The sequence below is a fragment of the Coffea eugenioides genome, chromosome 4 (genome assembly GCF_003713205.1).
Source record: "Coffea eugenioides isolate CCC68of chromosome 4, Ceug_1.0, whole genome shotgun sequence".
Classification (NCBI taxonomy): Eukaryota; Viridiplantae; Streptophyta; class Magnoliopsida; order Gentianales; family Rubiaceae; genus Coffea; species Coffea eugenioides.
In genome coordinates this window covers 14,283,186-14,307,371 of record NC_040038.1, presented here as the reverse complement: position 1 = coordinate 14,307,371, position 24,186 = coordinate 14,283,186, and the positions used below count along the sequence as shown (strand labels likewise).

Below are 24,186 nucleotides of genomic sequence, written 5' to 3'. Positions count from 1 at the left end.
ATGAATTAGGAAACAAGGGAAAAAGGGAAAGCCAAAAACCCCCCAAATATTTTTTTTTAAAAGAAAGGACACGTCAAACTTTTTTCTTCTTGGTTGAACAATTGAGTTTATCTTGTATATATACTGATAATGTATATATTATTATCTTTAGATACATGCCACATATATAAAAAAAATAATATTCAAATTCAAATTGGGATTAAATAGCATACATCTAAAGGTGAAAATATATACACTATCAGTGTTTACAGGATAAATCCTATACAATTTAGAAGGAAAGAGAAGTTTATCCAATTCCAAAGTCAAGAGACACGTTATTGTTGGTAGCAAATTGTCATCTGAGATATTTTTTTTTTTTTAGGTTGAACGAACTTTACTAGCTAAACCTACCTATAGGAGCACAAGAAACTTTCAATTAGATATAACCTCACGAAGAAGCAAGAACTTGATTCCTTTCAAAAAAAATAATATGAAATCAATGACTAAGAAGTTCATTCATTTTGTACTCAAAATTATCAACCCTATCTTAGTTGAGTACGTTTGCTCGCAATAATTGGTAAGTGTTTCATAAAGTACTAACATGAAATATGGATACTTTGGCGTGCATGAATTTGCATGCGCCCTGTACTCTAAACTGTGTTTGGTCAATGCATTCAATCGCTAAAAGAAAATCGATAATTACTTTTCACATAAACTTATTGAAATACATATTAAATAGTAAGTTAACTAGCTTTTGCTAAGGGGAAAAGAAAAATCAACTTAGTTTGCAAAGTTAAGTGTATGAATTTGTTTGGATTGTAGATTATTTGTAATAGTTTATTTACTTACATCATCAACATATTTTTCAACTAATTTTTTATTTCATATACATCACATTAAAAAAGTGTTACAATATTTTTTTTGAAAAAATTATTCCAAATAATCTACTATTCAAACACACTCATAAGAGCACAATAAAGGGATTAAAATTGTAATGTTTTACATCATAAGTCAATTAAAAGATTATTATTCAAGTGTTTGCAAAAATTTAGGACGATTGAAAGATAATGGATAATCTACTTGCAAGTGTTTATCTTTACTTTAGAGTACAAAATTTTGTATTTCTCTAGATTTCTCAAAAAAAAATAGAGAATGTATATACTGACAATTAAAGAAATTCTTTAGACAAGTGACTTTAGATACACGATATATAATTTGAATTTTAAATTTTAAATTTTTTTTTACATAATATGTATTTAAACCCAAAATAATTACACAAACAACCTAAGACATATCAGTCAATCGTGTTGTACCTACTTAATTTCTATACTTAAATATTTGATCTACAGAATAGGTTAACAAAAATGCATTTAAAAATCATGCTTTTGCTCTGGTTGATTGTATTGCAGAACTTATGCTAGTTCTTCGATAAATGTAATTTAGAATTCCTTAATAATCAAGACTGGAATGTAGTCCACCGAGGACTCCACTTTAGCTAACCTAATTCCACCACGTCATCAACGCAAATATCCTACATGCCACCCACTATCTTCCTACCCCGTCCTAACTCCTAATTCATAACCATTAAATTACAAATGACATCTTTAGAATTGTTTAAATTACATTGACATCCTTGGAATTTTTCGAATTTTACTTCATGTAGGTTTTTACTGAATTTGGGGTTAATCAAACTTAATCCTCTATAATTAGGAGGTAAGTTATTTTTATTAGCACTTTGCGCTCTATGGTTTGTGGATAGGTTTTCTATACAGCAATAGGATATCATAACTTATATGCTCTTGTAAATTAAGTTTTCAATATTGATTTACCTTTTTGTATTTTACCTATTTACCTTTTATTTTTCTCTTTTCTCTCATGCCATTACTTCCTTCTCCTGTTGGTAGTTACATTACTTATGATTAATTTTTCATTTGTTGTAAATTTTTCTTCTATTGTTGTACTTTTTTTTTTATAATTTATACTTTATTTGCGTCAACATTTTTTTCATTGTTGTACTTTTTATTGTGCTAACTCAATAGCTCAAGTTGAGTTGACCGTGATTTTTTTTTTTTTTTTTTGTTTTTGCCGTGAATGGTATATTATTGTGTAAAGTAATTATCCCTCCTTCCAAACCTTGTTCTTAGTCTTTGGCTTTCATTTCAACGATAGAGAATGTGTTGCTTATATTTCACAACGTAGTTGCTTTTTTAGGCATTTCACAACATAGTTGATTTAGTAATTTGTTTAACCAGATATGATTAAGTTAGACCTTATACTTAATCAACAATGCCAATAAATTTTAGAAATGAATTCTAAAAAAAAAATGATGAGCTTTGGAAATCACCAATTTTATTGAAATTATTCAATAATAATAGCAAAAGGAGTGAATCATGGAACTACAGCAAATGGTAAAGGAAAAGATGAAACAAATAGTTAACCATATAATAGTCAAGGGCATGAAATTCATTAGGTCATATTCTTATAATAGAATAGTTAACGATTACTCAAAAAATTTATTAATAAAAAAAGGTTAACCATTAGTCATGGTTGACGAAGTGGTGAAAAAATGAACCAAGGGGAGAAAAATGAACCAAGGGGAAATGAACTCCTGTCTAATTGAGGGTGATTAGTGATGATATAATTAAGTGTGACCAAGCCCCAAGAAAGTTCATCTTTATATTTGCTTTACTTTGTATATGGTATCAGCTCCTTAAGACCAACTCAGAGATTGTACTTGTCTTTTCCATTTTTTATGCATATTATTGTTCCTTAACATGAAAAATTCCTTAAAACTTTTAGTTTAATGATTGTGAGCCCAGAAACTTGTAGTCTTTAAGATTAGGGAGCATATAAAAAAAAAGTGTAGTTTTAAGTACGGAAGAAAAATACTTTTAGGCAAAGAAATATTATTAACTGTAGTTATTCTATTTTTGTAATTATTATACATTTAAAACTCATAATAATGTCTTATTGCAATCCAAGTACAAGCTAAGCAAACTAACGTTAAACTATTTATGAATCTAAGAATTAATGTTTCTTTCAAATTAGACAAACATTTGACATTTTATAGGAAAATGATATTGATACCCTAGAAAAAGCTTCAGATACTTCACCCTTTTTTTTTTTTTACTAAATGAAATGATAAAAAAACCTATTAAATATTCTAATACACAAAATCGCCCCTTTATGTATTCACCAATATCTCTCTACTTTGTCTCTTCAATTGACTTACTTTTTCCTATTATTAGATTAGTTTTAAATTGTGGTACAAATAATAATGAAGGAAATACCTAATTGTGATGATGTGTTGATATGGATTGTTTAATACTCCTTGACTAAAGTATTATACTTTGTAGTTTGAAGTTAACTTATTCATTATTTTTTAGTGAATTTTTACGACCTAAACAATGTTAGAGTTTTTTTTTTTAAAAAAAAATAGACAATTAAAGACTTTGTAGTTAACAGTATGTTTTCATAAAAGTAATGCAAAATAATCATCAAACTATATCTTGAGGATAATTTTGACATTTGAATTATTAGAGAACCTAGACTATGGGTCTTTTTGTCATATTTAACATTATAAGTAATGGTTTGCATATATCCCTACAAAGTATATTATTAATCTCAGAAATGATAGACAATAGGCATTCGAAAAAAATGCCTGTAGCACTCCATCCTCACTAAAGGTTTTTTTTTTTTCCTTTTTTGGACGAGCGAATATTTTGAAATTATTACTTAAAAGTTAGGATTAATTTTTCCTACACTGACAATGTATACATTATCACTATTGGATGAACGATAATTATGCAAAATTTGAATTTCAAATTTTACACACATGTTATGAATCCAACGATGATAGTGTATACACTGTCAGTGCAGGAAAGATTTACTCAAAAAGTTAACGACGAAGCAAAAATCATGCCTAATGTCACCCAAAACTTGATAGATATGGCAACTTGCATATCTTTATGGTTTTAAAGCAAAATCTAAGAACAACCATGACTTTGGGCGGCAAACTAACATATCAAAAGATCTCTTTCGACTAACGTTGGGTCAAGTGCCCACTATGCACACTCATTAAGATGAAATTCAGATGTCAATATTTTAGGTGCAATTCACATGTCAATATTTTGGAAGTATAAAATTAAATAGTGAAAGTATATGAATGTAAGAAAAAGTAATAATTATTAGTTTGTACTAGGGGTGGCAATTTTCGACACGACCTGAAAACACGACACGAACCTAACACGAAATTAATGAGTTTGGGTTGAGGTTTCGGGAATTCGGGTCAGAATCGGGTTGGACCCGATGAACCCGAAAAGAAAACAGGTCGATTTCGGGTCAACCCGTGGTGACCTGATATGACCCGATATGACCCGTTTACGAATTAAAAATAATTTAATAAACATAAAAATAATTTTATCTAACTAAACTAAGTTATTCTTTTTTTCAAAGGCATTAATTACTTAATCCTAAATGAATTTATTTAATTTGTGTGAAGTTGAAATTATTATATTTGGACAAATAATATATTATATTATTTTTTACTTTTATATTGTTTTAATTTATTTTATATTTTGTTTGGGATAAAACATTTTTACGGTGTTTAATTTATTTTAGATTTGGTTTGGAATTATTTATTTAAATTTTTATTACTTGATTATGTAATTAGTTTTGTGAAAAATTGATTTTATTAGAAATTACAGTGACAAATTAATAAATTAAAATTAAGTTTCGGGTCATTTCGGGTCGACCCGCCAATTAAAATTAAGTTTCGGGTCAACAGATTCTCGGGTTCGACCCGCCAACCTGATTTGGACCCGAATTGCCACCCCTAGTTTGTACATTCACATGATAGGTTAAGTGTAATTTAAGTATTTTAACAAGTGTCTCCATTAATTTTTAATCACGAGAAACATTATATGTCAATGCAATTTATACACTAATTACTAGTTTATAAATTCAGTATGTGAATACTACTATTGTTTGGAAAATTTTCTCAGTATTGTATACTAAACACGTTTTCTAACTTTATTTTTATCTTTCCAAGCAATTATTTATTTAATATAAATTACATGATAGAAAAGTATTACGGTGAATAATACGTCAAGATTCTCACAGTAACCTTCAATTAAAATGAACTGATTACTTCAAGGATCAAATACAGTATCCATTCAATTTTAAATTACTGTATATAAAATTCTCTAAACGAGCAGGGTTTAGATTTAGGGAATATGTTTAAAAAAGACAAAAAAATTCAAATATAAATAGAGACAATATAACTCATGAATCTAGACCTAGTCGATCATTCGTATAAAATTTTTTTTTCACACTACCACTCCACTTATTGTTAAGTATTCAATCTCTTGTTTTCCTTTTTTTTCTTCTCTCTTTGTGTAAAAGTATTTAAAAGAATTCATCTAAAAAAAAGACTGAAAATCAAGTGTCATCGTATGTTACTTAGAGTAGAATTTTCTCTAAAAAAAAAAAAAAGATACGATGCCATCAGTAAAAAAAAGTGAAGTCATTAAAATTAGTCAACGAAATTCTTCAAAAAAAAAAAAAAAAAGTACATTACTCGACCAAATATCCATTCAATTCTGGGGAAACAAACGGCCGTCAAACTCCCGTCAACCGTCCGTCATCCTCCCCATTAACTTTCTCTTTTGCGCAGCTCCACTGCTCCAGTTGAGTTCAGTTAAGTTCACCATTAACTCTTTCTTTCTCGTTTTCCCACCCAAAAAAAAAAAAAGAAAAAAAATCCAGAAATCTCCGAATTCTTCATCTCTCAAATAGTCCGTATCTCTACGTAGAATTCCCGTATCCCATGCGTATATCAAACGCGTAGTCATTCGTTAATCAGCTCTCTTCTGCTTATACGAACTTTTCTTTTGATTCCGGGGAACTGAGTTGACTCACTGAGCAAGAGATTCGCTTCTGGACGGCTCAAATTTGATTTGGGTGGTGAAAAATCAGGAAATGAGAATCGAATCTTTGGCTCAGTCTTGCTAGGGTTTCTGGGTTTTTCGAATGGCGATCAGAGGTGTCGATTTTAAGTGGTAATCTCTTGCTTTTTCTTTTTTCGTTTGTTTATCAGTTCAAATATTGAATTGGGAGTGTAATTTCTCTTGTTTTCTTTTATTATTGGAAATAATTGGGGGTTCTTCTTTGTTGCAGGTATGATGGATTCTTTTTGTCAATGCTAGCTACTAGTATGTATCCTTTCAAGAATCAAGCTGAGAAAGTTAGGGTTAATGGATTCTATTTTTTGTCCTCTTATTTCAGTGTTCATTTCCCGGATGTTTTATTTTTGGATTTCTTTAATAAATAAATTTCTTGCATTTGGGTGAAAATTATGGTTTTGGATTTGTTGCCTTAACTATTTTGATTAGAATAATTGTGGCAATCAATTGGAAGAGATACCATCTCTGTACATACCCGTTGCACATATGGATTGTGGTGAGTATCTTGAAATTTGTTTGTGCTTCTTTGGGTTCAATTGGTTGATGGAAGTAAAAACTGAATTTTGCCCTTTTTTTTCCTCCTCTTTTGGATTAGGCTGACTACACAACTGTATTTGTATTTCGGCTACTGATGTTTGTAGATAATGGCCTTGCTGCTGGAATGGGATTGTAAGGCTTCTTCCATCATTTTTTAATTCAACTTGTACAATCTTTTAATCTTTAGGAATTAAAACTAATGTTCTATTTATCTATTGTTTACAAGGTGTTATTTTTTGTGTAGTGAAATGAACTTCTGTAGTGCGAAATGGACTGTGGTTCAGTTGTGAAAGTAACAAAAAGCAACCATTTTTCAGTTGCATATGAGATGTCGCTGCATTTCTAGTTGAAAGTTTATAAAGAGCTTCGATGAATATTAGTCTTGAAATTGATAAATGAGGTCTCAAGTAAAAGTTTAGCTTGAAGTTGCGCAAGGTTCGGTTGAATTTTTGGTGCAACTATAGCCTAATAGTACTAGTTTGATGGGTGTGTTATGTTGATTGTAGGGATTTTGGTCCACAGCAGAGACATGCTCGTTTCTGTGGAAGAACAGTAGTTCTCTCAATTCTTGCTCTGTTGCTTTATCCCTTTCTCTGGGTCTGGACTATTATTGGGACCCTATGGTTCACCAGTGCCAGAAACTGCGTAAGTTTCTCCCCCTTTTCTTACTGCATCTGATAATTGTACTTTGCCAGCACTGAAAGGTTATAATTTGGAAATACTTTCAGTTGCCAGAAGAAGGCCAGAAATGGGGCTTTCTAATTTGGCTGCTCTTCAGCTACTGCGGACTTGTTTGCATAGCTTGCATGTCAATGGGAAAGGTTAGTTTTGTTTTCTGCAGTCGTCATTACCCATTTTGCCATCCCCAACCCCCCCCCCCCCAACCCACCAAAAAAAAAAATCATTTGCTTTTACTTTCTCTGTCTTGTTCTTTGTGCTTTTTCCTTTTCTTTTGGCAGCCCAGGAAGGGGGGAGGGGTGTTGGAAAGTGCGGAGAGAAAACAGAAATAGATCACTGCTGTTGCCATGTTGCTTGGTGTCTCTTACACAAGTGTCTGCCTTTTGTGGTTTATCTTTCCTTTTCAATGTCACATGCTGATTATCTGAGTTGGACCTTTGTTTGCAGTGGTTGACAAGAAGGCAAGCACATCTATTACGTGCTCAACAGGGCATACCTATTTCAGAATTTGGAGTAAGCACTAAACTAAGCTAAGGACTGTGCTTCAAAATAGTAGACTCATTTTCTCACATACATCACGTCCATGTGTGCTATATGCAAATTTGCAGTTTTACAGATTGATCATGCTTAAGTTCTTTACTCAATCAGTGCGTTCTAAGAAAATATACTGCAGATACTGATATAGAAAGAACTTTCTTAAATTGTAATGCAGATTTAGAATGGCTTGGACAGGTCTTACTTAGGATTATCATGATGGTGGATTTCTGATGCTCGTACTAGTTTTCTCAATTGATTGCTATCTTAAAAGTTAGACCTAGTTATCAAAAGCGAAAAACATAAAAGAGAAAAGTGAAAAGATTTATTTTTCTAATAGTCTTTGACAACAATTGCTGTGTTTTTGGTTCTATTATCACTTGTTGTGCAGGATTCATCTCCTCTTTGAAAAGAACTTGTTGAAAAATGCTTAAAATTTCAGGTTTTGGTTGACATGATCCGGGTGCCAGATTGGGCTTTTGAAGCAGCTGGCCAAGAAATGCGGGGAATGGGCCAAGATGCTGCTGCATATCAACCTGGACTTTACCTGACTCCTGCTCAGGTAAGAATTGATTTACCTTAGTTTTTGAGTTTATGCTATCTTGATTTTCTGGTCTAGATATCTTGCAAGTTTAGTGCATGTTGGCATATCACTGGTAGCATTTAATCTATTAGTGCTGCACTTTTTGTTGCTCTGAATATTGAAACATAGTGTTATTAATAATAATTGGTCCATGAACTAACTTTAAGCTATGGATGAAACATTATCTGTGGATTTTATGTAGCCGTCTCATTAGTGTCAAATTGTTTTTTATCTGAATAGCATAGGTTTTACAGTGAAGAACTTTCCAGAGTTTGACATGCTTACTGTTGGCCGAAGACATGCTGTTTCCTCTATATATTCTTTAAGCCTGTTAATTCTCTGTCCTGGCCTGATTGTTAAGAATTTCATACTCCTCTTATTACATTTTTTTTATGTGTTTCTATGTTTGGGTGGTTAGAGAGAAGCTGTTGAGGCACTCATTCAGGAACTCCCAAAGTTCAGGTTGAAGGCTGTTCCAACTGATTGCAGTGAGTGCCCTATTTGTCTAGAAGAGTTCCATGTCGGCAATGAGGTAATTTTGTTTGCTTCAGTCACTATAGTTTTAAGTTGTTAGCTTATTGAAAGATGATTATAAGTCAAGTTTTCCCAATCTCTTCTCCCTTGCAAACACAAATAAGTGATGCTATTATTATGCCAATATAGGGATTGAACATCTTTCGTATTTTTTGTGTGTTAAAAAAGATTTTTCCATGTGTATGGTTATCATGGTCCATCAGAGCTTCAAGTATACTGCCTCTGGGCTCTAGAAAATATTTAAATACTTTGTTCAGGCTTAAGAATATGGTCGATTGGCACGAGAATTTGGAAGAAGCTTATTCAACTATTGAATGTAGATAATATGTGTACTTGGAGTTGATAATCCCTGTTCATTCTCTCTCCTAACAAAAAAGAAAGGGCATCTTGCACTTGCGTACTACTTTTAGGATAGAATGAGGCGCCAAGGGCAAAAAGTAAAAGTTAATTTCAGGATTAAGGTTTATGTCATAGTTCCCTTGGTATTTTGCAGGTTAGAGGCCTTCCATGTGCTCACAACTTTCATGTAGAATGCATTGATGAATGGCTTCGGCTTAATGTTAAATGCCCTAGATGTCGTTGCTCCGTTTTTCCAAACCTTGACCTTAGTGCACTATCCAACATTCGTGCTGATTCAGAACGATCATCTTCTCATGTTGTGACAACCACCCCGTATGTAAGAACTCAACCATCTAGCCAGAGATATCTGCTGAGATTACAAGGGCTTCTCCGTCCAATTCGCACAGAAAATGCAGAACCTGTCGCTGAGGCAGATATTGCTCTGGACACTGCTGAAAATGGAAGAATGGCTGTTGCAACTCAAGGCCAAGCAGATTCAGAGCGTGTAGAAGTGCTGGTTGAACACTCCTCCCATCAGCAATAACCAGAGTTCGCTTTAAACACTCTAACCCCCTCATGGGATTGGACTTGGAGAAGCTAATTTGATTTTTGCCCACCAATAGCTATTGCCCAAGTTCATAACTTTCCCCTACCATATGAAAAGAATTCATTGATTAATTTGCTAATGTTGAGAAGCACACATATTTTCGTTCAAGTAATGGCATTCGTCTTGATATTTGGAAGCTGTAGATTGGTGTGTCATCTCATGTGTGTTGTGTTTTTTGCTCCTCTACTTGCTTTTTGGACAAAATTAAAAAGATACAAGGGAACTTGTGCAATTGCAAATATTAGCCTTCCTTTATGATGCCAAAGTTCCACCGGTGATGCAGCTCTCACGAATGAGCTGTAGAGGGTGCAACAATTAAATGTCTTTGCTGTTGCATGAAAGGCAAAGAGCCCTACGCGTCTCATGTATCAAGACAATTTTCTGATTCTGTGATTCTTACCTTCTGTGTTCTGACATTATTTGTCCCTGTCGTGGCATCCAAATCCTTGATGGGGTTGACCTGTAAGAAAAGTGCAGGGCCTACGGGCTTTTGGTGGTTAGATTCCTGTGGATATTCCATCCGTCATCCGTTTCCCTTGTCAAGTGGAGGATGATATCGACTTTAAGTGGGCCTTTCCTGAAAAGGCTGGTGATCACATAATTGGACACTCAGTATTCAAAAGAAAGAAAATTTAAAAAAGCCACCACTGAATTAAATGCATGTTGGAGTTTCTACTTACATCGAATTCCCTCCCCTTTCTCTAGATTAGGTTATAAGAATCCTATCGTTGCGACAAAAAAAAAAAAATTAAACGCATGTTGGAACACTTCTGGAAAGTTCAACTGAGAATCAATAATGATTCTTGTTCAAGTTTAGTACCAAAATTACGCAGTTTTGGTAATTGTTTTACTAATACATTTGAGAGCAAATGGTGCATAATATAATGAAACTATTACCTTTTATTATTTTTTGTCTTTCATCACTTGACCTTTTTCTTAACAAAAATTATCACTTAACTTTTTTCCCTTGGCAAAAAAATATTAGCATTACTTAACCTTTTTTTAGCCAAAAATGTCATCCAATTATTAAAAATGCAATTTCTTGGTCATTCTATTCCATTTAGGTGTTAAACGTTACTGGAAAACCACATACGTGATCTGTACAAAGGGTTCCAGGGACTATAAAATTTTTTTTTTTTTTTTGAGCATAAGCTGCTGGAGAGTTGACATGACAAATGAAAGAACTTGTCGCGGCCTAACGGTCCTAGAAATTTAATTCTCAATTGGCACCCTACGATTTCCACATTACAGAGAAGAATAAGAGAAGGATGTTAGATAGAATTTGGAGAAATTGAAACTTAACCCTCAAGCAAAATCAAGAAGCCCAATTATACTTCCTGTATTAGCTATATAGTCCCTTGGTTCCTACCATTCGGCCGGAAGCCAATCAATACTTGTCACGTAAATAACTAATTGTTTGAGCTATGTACTATCAATGGATACACGAGCAAGTGTAAGTGCGTGTCCCCTATTCTTTATCAATCATTTGTTGCTGGACAATTTCCAACAATTTTAGTAATAAAATTACTATTTTATATATATAAAAAGTGTAAATGCATGTCCCCTAATTCGATTTCAAACTTGAAATTCTGTTTTTGCATAGGTTGCATACATCTGTACTTACTAGTGTAAAAAATTCAAAAAATTCTCTACACCGATAGTACATAAAAATTTAATCATATTAAATTTATCCTTATGGACAGTTATTCCAAATACCCCAATCTACTTTCTATTTGTTTTATTTACTTAGGGTTCATTTGGTCCACAAACTAAATGAGATAGGATGAGTCAACCTCGAATTATTAATCCTGGGTTGAGTCATTCTTGGATTAACAATCCAAATCATCTAGTGTTTGGTTGATTTTAGCTTGGACAGGATATATTGGAAAATAATCCTATCTTGTGTTTGATTGGAGATTGGATAAGACGGGATTACTATTTCAATGACTAAAATACCCCTTAATTTGTAGGATCGTTTTAGTCAAATAATTTAATAATTTATAAACTTTATTAAAATAAAATAATTTGAAACTTTAGAATATAAAGTAAATCAACGGCTTTCAAATATAAAAATTTACATTCACTCAAACTCAATCCATTCGGACCCTTAAAAATAGGTTCTAATCTAGTTTTTGAAACTAAAATTTAAATTTAAGTAAATAAAGGACTGAGTTTTGACTAAGTTAGGGTTAAATTGAATAAAATGCATCCCAACCCCGTCATATTGCCATCCTTAATTCCACCACACCCCAACCCCCTCCGCCCTCGCTTCCGTCGGCCACTTGGTATCAGTAGTGGTCAAGACTCCTCCATTCTTTTTCCCTTTCTTTTTTTGATAAATATAAATGTCAATTTTCATTAATTCAAGATAAGGTCCACATTGAGGGCAGAATACACAAATGAAGGAGAAGCATTTAATCCACTGAGATAACCTAGTACTGTTACAAGATCTAGAGCCCAATTCACTATTATTGTCATACAGAAAAGTCATTTAGCGAAAATTTTTGTGAGAACGTAAGAGTCTTATATGATATGATTCCCATCAAAGAACCCAACACGTAGAACCAAATATGTAAGTCAAGAATCCAATTTTGATCCAACAATTTAATCTATTAAGTTTCGGGATCTTACTTATATATTGACCACTCTTTCTCTATCTTTCGAACCAATGCGGAACATAATTATTTACTCATGAATCTAACAAATCTCCCTCTTTTATGAGTAACCCTTCACATTAAACCCATAACAAATCTCTCCCTTTTATAAGTAACCCCTCACATTAAACCCAGGTTTACAAGCTCTTCTTCAAGTCTACTAAATTCCTTGATACTTTGGTTCACCATCCAAACTGCATTATCGACTCCTGCCAACCTCAAATTTCTTGACACTTTGGTTCACCATCTAAACTGGATTCTAGATGCTTCCCATAACAAATCTCCCCCTTTTATACACTTTGGTTTGCCATCCAAACTGGATTTTAAACTCCTGCCAACCCAAAATTCCTTGACACTTTGATTCACCAAAGTCCACCATCCAAACTGGATTCTAGACCCCTCCCATAATAAATCTCCCCCTTTTATAAGTAACCCCTCACATTAAACTCAAGATTAAACTCAAATTTATAAACTCTTCTTCAAGTCTACTAAATTTCTTGACACTTTGGTTCACCATTCAAACTGGATTCTATATCCCTGCTAACCCTGCCAAACTCATGGCGCCAAATTCCTTGACACTTTGGTTTACCATCAAGAAGAGAAAACCAAATTGCTTGACACTTTGGTTCACCATCCAAATTGGATTCTAGACTTTTGCCAACCTCAAATTCCTTAATACTTTGATCCACCATCCAAACTGGATTCTAGACCCTTGCTAACCCTGCCAAACTCATGGCGCACCTGATGCAACAGAAGCCAAATTCTTTGACACTTTGGTCCAGTTTCGCAACCTGAAACTCTGATGCCATTTGTTAGGAAGAAATATCTCGAGAGAACCCATGAAACTCTGATGCCACTTGTTAGGGAGAAATATCTCGAGAAAGCCTATCAAAGAGTCTAATATATAAGTCAGGAACTCAACTCTGATCCAAAAGTTTAAACTATTAGGTCTCGAACATTTACTTACATATTAACCGCTCTTTCTCCATCTCTCGAATCAATATGGGACATAATCCTTTACTCATGAGGCTAACGATTTATGTTATCATACATTTTGCTTTAATTTTTCTCTTATAGTTGGGGAAAACTTTTGTAAAGGGTTGCATAAGTATCTGGTTCAATTTCTAGTTTCTACTAGACATTAAGAGCGTATTTTGTTGCACTTTCTAATGATTTGTTTCTTAAAATGTCTGAACGAATGATTATAACTCTAATAGTTCGAGACTTCGAGTAGGGGTGACAATCGAGTCAGAAATGGGTTGATGGGTCGGGTTGAGACTCGAGTATAACAGGAAACCCGCTGACTCGAACATGACCTGCCAACCCAAAAAGGGTCAGGATACTTGACCGGAACCCGAAAATTTTGGGTTGGCGGGTTGACCCGAATGACCTAAAATATAATTTTAATTTATTAATTTACCACTGTAATTTCTAATAAAACCAATTTCGCACAAGACTAATTACATAATCAAATAATAAAAATTTCAATAAAATAATCTCAAATCAGATCTAAAATAAATTAAAACACCGTAAAAGTGTTTTATGTCAAACCAAATCTAAAATAAATTAAAACAATATAAATGTTAAAAATAATGTAATACATTATTTCTCCAAACATAATAATTTCAATTTCACACAAGTTAAATAAATTCATTTAAGATTAAGTGGTTAATGCCTTTGGAAAAAAAGAATAACTTAGTTTAGTTAGATAAAATATTTTTTATATTTATTAAGTTATTTTTAATTCATAAATGGGTTATCGGGTCACCCACGGGTTGACCTATTTTCTTTTTGGGTTCATTAGGTTCGACCCGATTCTGACTCAAACCCGCGAAACTTCAACTCAAACATATTAATTTTGTGTTAGATTCGTGTTGTATTTTCAAGTCGTGTCAGAAATTGTCACCCTTAACCTTGAGTAGTAGAGAGTTGGGAAGAATTTATATGTGTCTATACATTTAATACAAGGTGTGGACCAATCACTTCTCGAGTATATGATCCAATGTCGAAACCGGTACAATAGACGTAGATGCCAATATTTGATGTAAACATTAATACAATAAGATTCATAGACACAACAAGTTATTGATACCATTGCACTGTGCAATCACAATAGTGAGCGCAGAATATCTGAATCCGTTTCCATCCACCACTGGGTGATGAGAAATAAATTTTTCGTTTCTTAAGCCACGGACCAAAGTCAGCCCAGTCAACCGATGAAATCCACGAGACGAAGAAAAAGAGCATCCATTTCCTCCTCTTCACCTTCCATCATAGAGTAGGAATGACAATAGGGACGGGTGTCCACACAGGGGCTAATGGGGCAGAGGTTGGGATGGAGGGGAAATTTTTCCCTCCATATAAAAACGGGGCTGGGGGCGGCCGCCATCGGCTAAAAAAATATATAAATAAATAAATATGTATATAATTATATATAATATTTAATTTAATTAGTGATAAATTTTTGATAATAATTTTATTAGTTATATATATTATATAATATATATTAGTATATATAATATAATTGATATTATCAATTATATTAGTAATTTTATATATTTATTAATAGAAATTATTAATTAGTTATATTAAATTTACTAATATATTTATACTAAATTTACTAATTACACTTAATATAATAATATTTTTTTTTCAAAAAAAAAAATAAGTACAATAATAAATTAGTGATTGTATTTGTGTTAAATGTGAAAACTTGACCACTTTAGTTGTATTTATTTCATCATGTTAAATTATATTCAAACAACTTTTGTTTGATTATTTTTATGAGTTTTAATTGTGAAATTATAATGAATAATAATTTAGTGATGTATTGATATTTTAGTACTTAATAATTTGCTAAAATTTTAATTATAATAAAATTATATTAAAAAAATTATTATTAGCCTCGCGGGGCGGGAGCGAGGGTAATTAGTAGGCAGTGAGGCGGAGCCCCCCGCCCCCTCCCCTCCCCTCCCCTCCCCTCACCGGCGGGCGGTTGCCATCCTTAGTTATATAGACTAGTAGTTTCTGATATGGTACTAGTAATTCAGTTGTATATACGAGTATGTAATGGAATCAGAATATCAGAGTTTGATTATGTCGTACTAATGATTATAACATTAATGATACTCGAAAAATTGTGTACCTTAGTAGTAAACTATTGATGAAGAATGTCAGCAGTATACGACAATTGGGAAAGGCTAGTCAGCGCCACTATTCGCAGAGAGGAGCTCCGGCTAAGTGCTCTTAGGACCCCAAGTGATGTTTCTTCAGCATCATTATCATCATCTTCCTCCTTTAACTTCACTTCCTCTTCTACCAAAGTTTCGTCTTTCAACAATTCCTCCAGATTACCAGCAGTTGGGAAATCTTTTACTCATGATCAAATCCTCCTAGCCACCGATTACTTCAGTAAATCGAATTTCATCAAGCATGGCCGCTCTGGGGATCTCTTTTATGGTGTTTTAGAAGGTGGGCTTCAGGTGGTTGTTAAAAAGGTTGATCTGTCAGTGGGTTCATACTTGGTAAATGAATTGGAAATTCTTGGCAAGGTTTCTCATGCTAGATTTGTTCCTTTTCTGGGGCATTGCTTTGAGAATGGGAATAACACGTTTCTGGTTTACAAATACATGCTTAACAAGGACTTGTCCAGTTGTTTGAGTAATAGGGGAATTGCCCCGGATGGCATTAAAGTTGATTGTCAAAAATCGACATCATTAAGTTGGGCTACGAGGTTGAAGATTGCGACTGGAGCTGCAAAGGGTTTGTGTTATCTGCATCATGAATGTGTCCCACCCCTTGTTCATAGGTAAACCCAAGAATCTTGCTTGTTGGCATATTCATTTTCCTAGGCATAGAGCCTTACCTCCTGATATAATTGAAATGTAAATTTGACGTACATAAAATGTTGAAGGTTCTAACTCGCCCCTACTATCTCAGCATACTTCACCTGATGATAAAGTGATGGCTCTTGAGTTTTGGTTCTGGAATCTTTTTGTGAATGATTCATATGATAGTGTTTGAGCAGTGCTTTTCCTTTTTCTTTTCATTCCTTTTTTCCTTGTGTCATTTTGACCTCTTGAACATTCCATGATGGGCTTCACCTGTCAATTGGCATGATTTTGGTATAATCGTTACAGAAATGTTGAAGCTCGCAGCATACTAATTGATGAAAACTTTGAAGCACGGATAGGGAGGCTTGCTGATGTCTGTACCGAGAAAAAAGAGAGACATCAGAACAGGATTTCAAGGTTATTATGGTTGCCAAAGTAAGTATTTTGTGCCATGGTGATACTTCTAAGTTTTTGGTGTTCTCGTGAGACTTCCTAGTCAATTCTATTCCCATAAAATGTCTGCTGGTAAATAATCTGCAATATCATGGCCATGTTTTAAACTTCTTAAGAGTAAAATCACAAAATCAAGTGGATCCTTGGAATGAAAATGTTTACAGTATAAGAAGCTTTTCATCAATGTTATAGTTCTAATTGAGGAAACTTTGGGCTTTTATTACAAGAATCAGAGGATTCACTTGCAGTGGCTGAAGGCTTGACATTGTAATGTGTCTCTTTGAACTCATAAAAGAAATAATAGCATGCACATAACTTCTGAACCAGGGGTTCTCTTAGTGATTGACGTATTTAATCTGAAAAGAAGCTAAAGGTGTTACTTTACTAGCACTAGATTCTCTTATAATTATCATTCATACCCAATGTATCAAATCTATAGAGTTGTAATTATAATTCATACCCAATGTGACTTATTTGAGTTTTGTGGCTATTCTTTTCTCTTTAGATTCAGGGCTTCGGAAGGAGGCACCGCAGGTATGTAAAATTTATTGCAGTATAGTTTGTTTGTTCTTTTTATTTTTTGCTCTCACTATCGAAAAATGGTAATTAGCCTCTGATTTTCGATTCAATCTGACATCTTACAAACTATAATTCAGAAGGGAAGCAGAATAGAAAACTGGTGGACCATAAATTTAAATGGTGAACAGCTGCTTGAAATTTGAACTGCAAGAAAAAAGAATAGTGGAAATAGCAAAAAAGTTCAAAACTTTGAGAGTTTGGGTGTCCTTAAAGCAGCACTATCATCAGTTAGCTTTGTTATTTTTTTGCGAAAAATTCTTCATCTGCTTATGCCCAGCTACATGTTTGATAAGAAATGGCTTTTAAAGGTTAAACAAGATTACTAAAAGCATATGCTTGACCGTACCTTTGTCTTAATCTTCTCATAAATGACCAGGTTCATCCAATGCAATGTGTGCCTATGACGTTTATTGCTTTGGAAAGGTATTGCTTGAACTAGTCACAGGTCATCCAGGTTTTGGTGATCACAATGTTTCAAGCATCAATGGTTGGATGGATAAAGTCCTGTGTTACATCAATACTTATGATAAAGAACTCTTTGTGAACATTGTTGATCCATCTTTAGTGGTGGATCAGGATCTCTTGACTGAAGTGTGGGCAGCTGCTGTTGTTGCAAAGGCCTGTCTAAATCCACAGCACTCTAAGCGACCTCAAATGCTACACATAGTTGAGGCTTTAAAAGATCCTAAGTCGGTAAGGTTCTCTACTTATGTAAGATCGTGGCTTGATGGTCAACTTGGCACATCAGAAAAGACAAGAGTAACTGAGGGAATGACTGGAGTAGGTAGGTGCCATAATATTAGAGCCTGAGCTCCAGTTTCTTTTCTGAGCAAGCCTTAATTTGTTTATATTCCTGCTACTTTCTGCTTGGACAATTGAAACTTGTTAGTTCAGACTGGAATCTATTAGGCTGTTCTATTTTTGCACAAATATATTTGTATTAATTGCCCTTATGTTCACTGAAATTCTTTCAGCAGAATAGTTCAAAATTTTAACCAACAGTAGGCAAATTTTCCACAATACCTATCCCAGCATTTTAACACGGTTCCTTTGTCAATTTTTTTTTTATCTTTGGTACAATTATTTTTGTGAAACAATTGGTTTTTGTTTATTTTAATTTCCTTTTTTATACCTTCCATTTCAAGAGCTACCATTGGTGTGGGGATACTTTGAAACTACCTTAACTTCTTTTAACTTCTTTGAGTCACATTTGCATGATAAAACTGCTCCACTTGCCCCCCAAGTTTTTTATGTGTAAAATCATTAGACCGGGACAAAGGACAATTATAAGTGCATTTTGGCCAGGTACATCACAGGCAAACACCAATGCAGCATTTTCAATTGGGGATAGCAAAAGTGAGGAGGTTTATCCAATTGGGGATATCAGCGACCTCCCTAACTTGAGAATTTACACTTACCCAGAACTCTTAGCTGCAACTAAAAGTTTCAGAAGTGATAGAGTGCTGGGAGAAGGTTGGTTTGGAAGAGTATACAAAGGTTGGATTCATGATAAGTCCACATCAAAGGGCGGCAGTCAATCACCTGTTGCAATTAAAAAATGGAATCCTGAAAGTCTTCAAGGAATTGAGCAGTGCACGGTAATTCAAACTAAGCTTGTAACTGACTGAAGATATACAGTCATTTTGGATTTAATTGGTATCAGCTTTTTTCTTCCTTCATGCACATTGTTCATCTTATCTGAATCAATTATGTTGGCACATAAAAGACTGGAACATAAAAGGGTGGAACAAAGCTTTCCTTTTTGTAGTGCCATCTCTCTTGAAATAATTCATTACTGACCTTTCTTTAGGCATATCATCTCCCTGACAAAGAAAAAAGAAGAAGAAAAAGGTCCAGTTGTTCATCTAAAGCTGTTTTTTATTATCAACAAAATTGCTTGCGTCAACTTCCAAAAAGGAATCTTTCATGTTGATGACTTGATAGATCATACTAACAATATACAAGAAGAGTCAAATGCATTAGACCTACTTAGAATTTGGCCCAAATTATGCTATATCTGGTGTTGCCAGTCACAGTTGTCATGGACATGTATTCACAGAATGGACAAAAAAAAAAGTTTCCCTTGCATGGTTCTCTTTCCACTGCCCAATGGGTAGTGGCATGTACAGAACAGCTAGTGAATTTAGATCTAGCAGTTTAAAATACAACACTATTAGATGAAGGGAAGGAAATTAAGTATGAAGACTGAATATTCAAAACTTCCATGATTAAGGTCAAATAAGAAGGTGCAAGGTTGCACAACAATTTACATTAATAGAACCTGAATGTTAGTGGATTGGCTTATGAGTTTTTTACTGAAGAAAGTGTTTGTTATATCTTCTACATTTTCCACTTAAAAGAGGAAAGGAGAAAGGTGGTTGACGTTGTTAAATATGTATGTCAATTCCTCGTGATTTATGAATAGATACAATTCACCTTGTGTGTTGATGTCAAACATTTCCTGAGTTGCTTCAAAAGGTTCTTTATATTTCTTTATGCAGTCCGAGATATGGATGTTTGGAAAGCTTTCTCATCCTAACCTTATTAAGCTCCATGGTTACTGCTGGCATAATGGAGCATTGTTTGCTGTTTTTGAGTATATGCAAAAGGGCAGCTTTAAGAATCACCTCCTTGGAAGTGAGAGTTTTACTATCCTAACAGTATTTGCAAACAGCTTTGCATCATCTAAGGTATTGATCTACCATGCAGTAATTTGTGTCGTGGTGTTTTTTATATTTTTAGGGGGCTCTTCTATTCAGCCACTTCAATGGGATGTAAGGTTTAAGATCTTAATTGGAGCTGGTCGTGCTCTGGCATTTTTTCATGCATTAAAGAAACCAGTTATCTACAGAGATTTCAAGGCATCGTCCATATTACTTGATGGTGTAAGTTAGATCGATATACCTCATTAATACTCATATTTTTTTTATTAATCCAAGTTTATTGGATGCAAAATTTTTTTGATTTGTCTGCTAAAGCTAAAATTTCTTTCTTAGACTCCATATGCTTGCTGTAAAAATTTTACTTACATACCAATTTAGGTTATGAATAATGCTGTTTTGAGATTGAACCATGGGAAGCTTCATTGCTTTTAACATTGATCAAAACATTCTGTTTTCAGTCTTACAATGCCAAACTATCAGATTTTGGCTTGGCAGAGATGGGTCCTTCGGATAGTCAATCACATGTGTCGACACATGTTATGGGGACCTATGGCTATGCTGCTCCCGAGTATATAGCAACAGGTAATCATTCATAGATCTTTTAAGCTTCTTGCTTGTTATCATGGCAGTAGTAGAAGCTAAAGTTTTGATTAGTTTGGCTTAAATCAAGTCTGAGCCAGATGCCAATCGAAAGGTCAAGAGTCATAATGACGTGGAATTCTTATGTAACAGGACACTTGTATGTGAAGAGCGATGTGTATGGTTTTGGTGTTGTATTGGCCGAAGTGCTAACAGGTTTAAGGGCTCTGGACGTTAATCGTCAGCAGGGGAAACACAACTTGGTTGATTGGATCAAGCCTCATTTATCGGACAAAAGAAAGATAACGAGCATAATGGATTCTCGGTTGGAAGGCAAATACCCAATAAAAGCTGCTGTGGACGTGGCTCAGCTTACTCTAAGGTGTCTTGCTTCTAATCCTGAAGCAAGACCATCAATGAAAGAAGTTGTGGATGCACTAGAACACATTGCATCCGCTAAATGATGAGCCAAAGGAAACAGGGACGATTTCGACGTGCCAGATAGTTCATGGAACCAAGGCATGAAGGGCATCCACCCTGTCTCCCACAACATATAATGCCCTAATCTTGCTTTCTCAATGAACAGATCCTTTCACACATTTTTCCTACTTAATACGGCTGTTTGTTGTTTCTTCCACATTTTCGCATCTTTGAAACTGTATAGAGTTTGTCTTTGTAGTAGCATAATTACTGGAAGGAGGACTTGGGGGCTGATGTCTCATCATAAATTGTTATTGAAAATGAGTCACTTGTGCCCAAGTTTCTGCAAAATACACATCACATTCTGGTGGGATATTGAGAAGATTTCAACTGTTGATTGGTTATTGCACATTTAACCCCTTCTGTTAAGACCCTGAGGATGATGCTTTCAAACATTTACCTAACGTCAAATTTGTGGGAATTGAGATGATACCAACTGTCCTGTATCCTTTTACACGGTATCTTATTTTGGACATTGAGAAAATTTCACGTGAAGAAAAATATCATGAATCTTGAACCTGATATTGTGCTTATACACATGGGCTGAGGCTTTCTAGTTTCTAAATGGCATATTCTTAGTTAAGTTTACAAATGCAGTAATGTATAGAACGAAGAGGAACAGGATTGTCCTGGTAAAGTAAATAAGGGAAAGAATTAAGAGAAAAGCTTGCAAATAACAAATCCTAACATTAATGGGTCTAGACAAGAAGGAATTATTCTTTATTACCATGGGTTTCCTGGTTTTTAGTTGTGGAGGTATACAAAGATTCAGATGAAAAGATAAAGGTAAAAATGGAGAAAAGAAAAAGGTTAAACTGCCCATGCTCAGGAAGCTTAATATTTATTTTGCACGCTTGTTGAACCTCATTAAACCATTTCATATATAGACTCCTTTTTCATTTGATTAGTCAAAAAATAAAAGTTGCTTATACATGAAGCTTACCTATTTCAAGTTTATTTTATGTAGAAATCCTCTTCTTTTTCCTCATACTCAAGAAATCTATAGTTGCTTTACATTTATAGATTTCTTTTTAAACTTTTGATACAACTAATTTATTAATCAAATGGTAAGTAACAACATAAATACTTTTGCTACCACAAAAAAAAAAAAAAAGAGCCTGTCGGTTCTTTTATTTAATTTTTTAGACTCAAGATCAGTATATGATGGTCATGACCTAATAATTAATTAAACAGAATGTCGATATTTGTTTATATCTTTTTTGTTTTAGGCATTTCATTTTTATAGTCTTGTTCTCTTTCTCATTATATGATGCTTTAAAAAGTATAAAAGTTACTAAGATGACTTTTGACAAAAAAAAAAAAAAAGTGCTACTAGTTACGATAGTCTACCATCCTAGCCTAAAAATATGTCACGTTTAGAACAAGTAAATGGAAAGTTAGGCACTGTTTGGATTTTTTTTTATCAAAAAATTTATTTTTTTTCATGAATTTTTCTTACACATTGTCGAATTATACTAACTTTTCCTACAGATTTTACTAGATTATGTTCTGTATTAGAATAATCTGAAGAGTAAGTATATTTGTTAACAAATATTAGAATAATCATGTTGGTTTGTTAACAAATATTTTTGCGAAGATTTGCTAGTAGAAGATTATGTTTCGTTGAGATTATTTTAGGATAATTGCTAGATGGATATTTTGTTAGTTTATTTCATGTAAACACTATAAATAGTGAGTTGATGAATAAATAACACAAGCTTATTTTTAGATTCAATACAAGTTTCTTATAAGTTTTTTTTTTTTGCAACACGAAGGTGTTTTTTCTTAGTTTATACTCCAAAAAATCAACACTTGTTTTTCAATCGCCTTTTTATTTTATATACATCACATTTTAAATTATGCCACAGTAATCCCCCAAAAACTCTTAAAAATTGCAATGGGAACACAACCTTAGCTATTTCTAACAACAAATCTAATCAAAAAAGGAAAAAAGATAAAGGAAAAGATAGCTCCTCCTTAAAGTCTTTGATTCTTAATGTATTTATTAGCATAACTAATCATTGGCCTTAAGAATCCAAAATATTTGGAAAGTAAATGACAATAAAGTGAAGAATAGTGTATCCAACTATGGTCGTACTACACAAATATTCAATGCCATTATTAATCAGTTATAAATCCATTAAACCCAAGACCGCATTCACTTTTCACCTAGGAGTCAAATGAGACCCCATAACACATAAAAATCTAGGCCTTCTGAGAGGATTCAGGAAATTACATGAAGCTGATATGATAAATCTTGAACCTGCTACAGTTGTTAGGCCAAATCTTGAAGTCAACTTCTTTTTTTTTTTCTTTTCTATTTTTTCCCCTTCCTGTTAGCTACTTTGCATCAGTAGTGCTCAAGACCCCTCCATTCTTTTTTCCCTTTTTTCGATAAAAAGAAATGTCAAATTTCATTAATTCAAGACAATGTCCACATTGAGGGCAGAATACACCAATGAAGGAGGAGCATTTAAGCCACTGAGCTAACCCAGGACTATTACAAGAATTTTTTTGCTAGATTATGCTCCGGATGGTTAAAAGATCTAGAACCCAATTCACTGTTGTTGTCTTACGGAAAAGTCATTTAGCGAAAATTTTGCTCAAAAATTTTTTTTTTTGTTTTGTAAGAACGTAAGAACCTGATGAAGATTTTTTTTTTGTTTAAAATTCAGCTCTAATCCCAGTACACCTAAGATAACTGATATGAGTTATGTTATCATACATTTTGCTTTAATTTTTCTCTTATAGTTGGTGAAAACTTTTTGTAAAGGGTTGCATGAGTCTGCGGTTCATTTTCTAGTTTCTAGTACTTAGTAGAGGGCATTGAGAGCGTAATTTATTGTATTTTCTAATGCCTTGTTTGTTAAAATGCGTGAATGAAGGATTATAATTCTAATAGTTCAAGGCTACGAGGTGTTGGGAATAATTTTTCTGTGCTTATATATTTAATACAAGGTGTGGACCAATCATTTTGTGAATTATTAATTTCAAATATATGGTTCAATGTAGACATTGCTACAATAAATGTAGATACTAATATTTAATGCAAACATTAATACAATAATATGCAAACATAAACACAACTTTTTGATACCATTGTACTTTTGCAATATCTGAATCCGTTTTCATCCACCACTAGGTGATGAGAAATAAATTTTTCGTCTTTTTTGCCACGGACCCAAGTCAGC

At 33.6% G+C, this 24,186-nt stretch overlaps 1 protein-coding gene and 1 pseudogene across 1 annotated transcript; both read left to right on the top strand.

Annotated features, from left to right (window-relative positions):
- Positions 1–5,621: 5,621 nt before the first annotated feature.
- LOC113768603 (E3 ubiquitin-protein ligase SIS3) lies at positions 5,622–9,909 on the top strand. Its single transcript, XM_027313031.1, has 10 exons — positions 5,622–6,038; positions 6,157–6,195; positions 6,372–6,438; positions 6,538–6,611; positions 6,986–7,124; positions 7,208–7,300; positions 7,605–7,670; positions 8,134–8,253; positions 8,693–8,806; positions 9,302–9,909. The coding sequence occupies exons 1-10, from the start codon at positions 6,010–6,012 to the stop codon at positions 9,689–9,691; spliced, it is 1,131 nt and encodes a 376-aa protein (XP_027168832.1). The 5' UTR covers positions 5,622–6,009; the 3' UTR covers positions 9,692–9,909.
- A 5,544-nt stretch (positions 9,910–15,453) lies between these two features.
- On the top strand, positions 15,454–21,351 carry LOC113767608 (annotated as a pseudogene).
- The last annotated feature ends 2,835 nt before the right edge of the window (positions 21,352–24,186 follow it).

Coding starts and splice junctions, on each gene's coding strand:
- LOC113768603 (XM_027313031.1), top strand. CDS start 6,010: ATGGCGATCAGAGGTGTCGATTTTAAGTG. Junction 7,125..7,207: donor TCACCAGTGCCAGAAACTGC/GTAAGTTTCTCC, acceptor AAATACTTTCAG/TTGCCAGAAGAAGGCCAGAA. Junction 8,254..8,692: donor TTTACCTGACTCCTGCTCAG/GTAAGAATTGAT, acceptor TTGGGTGGTTAG/AGAGAAGCTGTTGAGGCACT.